Below are 5,225 nucleotides of genomic sequence, written 5' to 3'. Positions count from 1 at the left end.
TGCGGCCCCTCCCTCCGGCTTTGCTGGATTTTTAACCGCCCTCCCCGGTGCCCCTCGCAGGCGTCGGGACAGCCCGAGGCACCTTCCGCCCGTCCGCCCGCCCGCGCACGCAGGACCCGGGGCTCGGGCCGCGCTCCCGCATCCCTTCGCCGCCCGCCCGCCCGGCCGCCTGCCCGCCCAGCTCCGGGCCTTAGGACCCCCCGGCTTCACACCAGAAACATGACTCGCGATTTCAAACCCGGAGACCTCATCTTCGCCAAGATGAAAGGTTATCCTCACTGGCCAGCTCGAGTAAGTGATTGGTAGCCTTCGCCGTGCTCGCCCGCCTTCCCCGGGCCTGCTTTCCTCACCTAGCCCCCCCCCCCCTTCCTTCCCGATGTCCTTTTTTTCTCCCTTGCTTTTCCTTGTTAGCGCCATTGGGAACCTGTGGGTTTTTTTTTTTAATGTTTTTCTTTTCCCCAGTAATCTCCCATGTGATAGTAAAATAAATAAATACATTGTAGATCTTAACTACATACCTGTGCAATTCCCTGTGGCTTGTTTGAGTCTGTGACAGGAACTCCTGGTAGGAAACATTTAGATGACATTCCAGTTCATGGTTCCATTGTAGGTGAAAGGACCCAAGGAGCAGTTTGTATGTTTAAAATTTAGTGAACCATCACCATTTCGTTAATTTTTTTGAGTAAGATACAAAATACCCATAGAATTTAATGCAGATGATCAATTCTTGAGCGTCAGCTATGATTAAGTTGTTTTACACTTTTTGCTTACAAAAGGATTACAAAATTGCAGTTCATGAGACTTTCTGTATTTAGTTCAGGGAAAGGTCTTTTTTTAAATCAATTTATGGTGGGATTCAGGTCCTCAGAACCCAGGAATATTGAGATCTATTAATTAGATACAGTCAAAACCCTTTTTAAAAATATAACTGTGATGTTCCAAAGTTGTTTTATTTTCAAACTATTTGATACTTAATTTTCTTTAAAAAGACAGTTCTTAAAAATAAATCACAGTTCTAGTTATGGTACCTAGGAAGAGGAGGTGGGGGAATACCCATTGGATAGAGAATCATGGAGTGAGAAGCTAAGTGTTTCCCAAGTATTAAAAGAGCACTTTGGGGGCTGGGAAGGTGGCTAAGTGGTAGAGCGTTTGCCTTGTATGCATGAGGCCCTGGGTTCGATTCCTCAGCACCACATAAGCAAAAAGAAAAAAGCCAGAAGTGGTAGAGCACTAGCCTTGAACTGAAATGCTGGGGGACAGCGCCCAGGCCCAGAGTTCAGGCCCCATGACCGGACCCCCCCCAAAAAAAAGATCACTTGTTCCTTGATTTTGTTTCATATTTGTATATTTTCATGAAAACAGTGTGTACAGTAGTGTGCCCAAATCTGCAGTATGTGGCTTGATGGACTTTTCCAATGTGCCTTGATCCCTTCTCCTTCCAGCTCTTTAACAGTTTCAGTTTGTTTGCTTTTTTTCCCCTAGTCTACCTTTTCAGTAGAATCTTACTTGAATAATCGTTAATATAATAATCTTTTGGTACTTTAGGAAAATCTAACTCTTTTGTATATGCTTTGACTTTGAAACATATTGCAAGCTTCTTGAGAGTACTATCCCTAAACCAGCTTTAAAGGCTGGAGGTTCCCTCTAATATAATTTTGTATGGTTTTCTTTAAAGTTATCCTTATTTTGAGCTATCATAAAATCTGTTTATCTAATAACATCTGTATTTAGATTTCCATGCCAGATGGAAATGCTTCCAAAATTTTCAGTTCCAACTCATCCTTTCCGCTCCCTTCAGTATGTTAGGTGGATAAGATAACTGAGTAAAATTATGTGGCCTTAGGAAGAGTATTTTCCTTCTCCATTTAATGAGCTATTATTGAGTTCGCTTGGATTGAAATGGGGAGTATTTTTGTTTTTTTTTCTTTAAAACTAATCATTGCTTATACAGGAGTGAGAATTTATTGTTACATTTTCTACATGTTTACATTCCAATCAGTATCATTATTTTTCCTTTTGAATCAGTTGAGTTTGGTTTTAACGCATTGTGTCCAAATATACAAGTTCTTTTCAGTCGTTAATATAGATTGTAAAGTTTTTTTTTTTTGGGTCCAGTCATGGGGCCTGAACTCTGGGTCTGGGTGCTGTCCCTCAGCTCTTCTTCTGGCTTTTTTCTTTTTGTTTATGTGGTGCTGAGGAATCGAACCCAGGGCTTCAGGCATGCAAGGCAAGCGCTCTACCACTGAGCCACCTTCCCAGCCCAGATTGTAAAGTTTTGATATAGGGTTAAGATCTCAGCTATAAAGGTGACATTTTAATTTTCACTCTTGCATTTCCTTCCTTCCTTCCTTCCTTCCATGTGTGCATGGGTGTGCACACTCATGCTGGTTCTTAGGCTTGAACATGGGACCTGGACACTGTCCTTGAGGTTTGTTTGTTTCTTTTGCTCAAGGCTAGTGCTCTACTACTTGAGCCACAGCTCCACTTAGGGCTTTTTTGTTGTTTAACTGGAGGTAGTCTTGTAGATTTTCCTGACTTGGCTGGCTTTGAACTGTGGTCCTCAGATCTCAGCCTCTTAGTAGCTAGGATTACAGGTGTGAGTCCATCAGCACTCAGCTTTCTCACTCCCCCCCACCCTATCCCCCCCCCCCTCTTTTTTTTTTTTTTTTTGGTCCATAGCTGGGCTTGAACTTTGGGCTTGGGCGCTGTCCTGCACTCTTGAGCTCAAGGCAAGCGCTCCACCGCTTGAGCTACAGTGCCACTTCCGGTTTTCTAGTGGTTTTATCTGAGATAAGAGTCTCACGGACTTTCCTGCCTGGGCTGGCTTTGAACCTTGATCCTCAGAGCTCAGCCTCCTGAGTAGCTAGGATTACAGGCCACTGGCGCCGGCACTAGTGGGAGTTTAAAAATAAGATTTTTTAAATTATTAAAGTGTTTTGTACAGGGGTTACCATTTCATAAGTAATGAGTACATTTCTGTTTTTGAACTTTGTCACCTCTTCCTACTAGCAGTACTTTTTTTGTTTTGTTTTGTTTTCTTTTTTTTGGGGGGGGGTCCGGTCGTGGAGCCTGAACTCTGGGCCTGGGCGCTATCCCTCAGCTCTTCAGCTCAAGGCTAGCCCTCTACCACTTGAGCCACAGTGCCACTTCCGGCTTTTTTCTTTTTGCTTATGTGGTGCTGAGGAATAGAACCCAGGGCCTCAGGCATGCAAGGCAAGCGCTCTACCACTGAGCCACCTTCCCAGCCCCTACTAGCAGTACTTTTGAAAATATCTTAAAATAATTGCCTAACATGTATTAAGCGTTTGAACAAACTCTTAAAGCTGTTGCTGTTTACTAGCAGAAAGAAGCATATGAGGATGCGTAGTATAAGGATGGAGGGAACAAGTAGAAAAATTAAGGTTCTTAGAATTATTGGATGATGATTCTGTTATTATCTGAAACCCTCATTATTATAGATTATGAGTCCAGATTTTCTATCCTGTAATGCTTACACAGATAGATACTAGGGTCAGCTCTTGTATTTGCAGTCAACTTGTTTTCTTTTTTCTTGTTTTTTTTTTTTTGGGGTCCGGTCGTGGGGCCTGAACTCTTTTCTTTTTGCTTATGTGGAGGAATCGAACCCAGGGCCTCATGCATGCAAGGCAAGTGCTCTACCACTGAGCCACCTTCCCAGCCCAGTCAACTTGTTTTCTAATTAAAATGTTTTGTATTTGTCCTCCTCTCTGACATTGGGACTCAGGCCCTGGTAATCCGATACTTTTGCTCATTGGCTTGGTGCTCTACCACCTAAACCACAACTCCAACCCCCATGTTTTTGAAATTTCAAATAGCAATGTCATTTAACTCTTGGAACATACTATTGCTTGGTGGCTTGAAAGATTGAAAACTAATAAAGGAACAGGTAACCCCATGTGATTCAGCCATACAATTGAAGGATGTTTTCATTATACATTTTAGAGTGGCAAGTGTTGCTTTAAACTTTTGTTAATGTCAGCTTTTACATTACTCTGTTTATGCTTTCTAGAATGTCACTTAGAATTGTGAAGTAGATTGACATTCTTTTTTTTAAATACATTTTTTATTGAGAAGATACTGTCCAGAGGGGTTACAATCACATGAGCAAGGTAATAAGTACATTTTTTTTTTTTTGTCGGCCGTGGGGCTTGAACTCTGGGCCTGGGCGCTGTCCCAGCTCTTCAGCTCAAAGCGAGTGCTCTACCACTTGAGCTACAGCGCCACTTCTGGCGCTCTCCTATCGGAGTGTCACGGTCTCTCCTGCCCAGGCTGGCTTTGAACCACGATCCTCAGATCTCAGCCTCCTGAGTAGCTAGGATTACAGGCGTGAGCCACCAGTGCCGGCTAAGTACATTTCTTATCAAGCATTGTTGCCTCCTCCTTTGTTTTCCCCTTACCATCCCTTCCTTCCCACCTCTACAACTACACCCCCTCCCCCACCCCAAATTGTAAAGTTCGTTTTCTTTTTTTTTTGGGTCCGGTCATGGGGCCTGAACTGTGGGCCTGGGCGCTGTCCCTCAACTCTTCAGCTCAAGGCTAGCGCTCTGCCACTTGAGCCACTTCTGGCTTCTTTTCTTTTTGCTTATGTGGTGCTGAGGAATCGAACCCAGGCCTCATGCATGCAAGGCAAGTGCTCTACGACTGAGCCACCTTCCCAGTTCGTTTTTCGACATAGCATCTTGTACATGTCATTGTTACAATGAGTCAGCCTGTATCCTTGTTCAAACTATTTTTTCCCTTCTGCTTCCCAAATTATACCAACATCAAATACAGTGAAAATGGGTTATACCGTGGGGGAGGGACATACAAAAAAACAAAAAAATCATATGGTACCTTATAAATATGTTACAAACAATAGCAAGAAAGAAAAAACCACTTGATTCCTTATCTTGGTGTTCATTTCACTTAATATCATCTTATTTGACCTTTTTTGCTTGTCTCCAATATATACTAGTTATAGCAAATAAGGGAAACCAATGGGACCTATGTTTCTTTGCACCTGGCTTACTTTACTTAATATGTTTTGTTTTTTTTTTTGGTCCGGTTGTGGGGCCTGAACTATGGATGGGCCTGGGCACTGTCCCTCAGCTCTTCAGCTCAAGGCTAGCTCTCTACCACTTGAGCCACAGCACCACTTCCGGCTTTTTTCTTTTTGCTTATGTGGTGCTGAGGAATCGAACCCAGGGCCTCATGCATGCAAGGCAAGC

The 5,225-nt window shown here is 43.3% G+C and overlaps 1 protein-coding gene across 4 annotated transcripts in view; it reads left to right on the top strand.

Moving 5' to 3' along the window:
- The first annotated feature begins 45 nt into the window (after window positions 1-45).
- The window catches only part of Psip1 (PC4 and SFRS1 interacting protein 1), a 50,660-nt gene continuing 45,480 nt past the window's right edge, over window positions 46-5,225 (top strand). The window contains exon 1 of one of the 4 annotated variants that reach the window (XM_013020817.1): window positions 46-291. In XM_013020817.1, the coding sequence (XP_012876271.1) occupies window positions 220-291 (72 nt within the window). In that variant the 5' untranslated portion in view covers window positions 46-219. The remainder of the gene's footprint in view (window positions 292-5,225) is intronic. The other 3 variants (XM_013020816.1, XM_013020815.1, XM_013020814.1) reach the window with 3 other exon arrangements.

Source organism: Dipodomys ordii, unplaced genomic scaffold (assembly GCF_000151885.1).
Source record: "Dipodomys ordii isolate 6190 unplaced genomic scaffold, Dord_2.0 Scaffold53, whole genome shotgun sequence".
Lineage (NCBI taxonomy): Eukaryota > Metazoa > Chordata > Mammalia > Rodentia > Heteromyidae > Dipodomys > Dipodomys ordii.
Note: the sequence above shows the minus strand (reverse complement) of the source record. Positions and strands in the feature narration are given on the sequence as shown.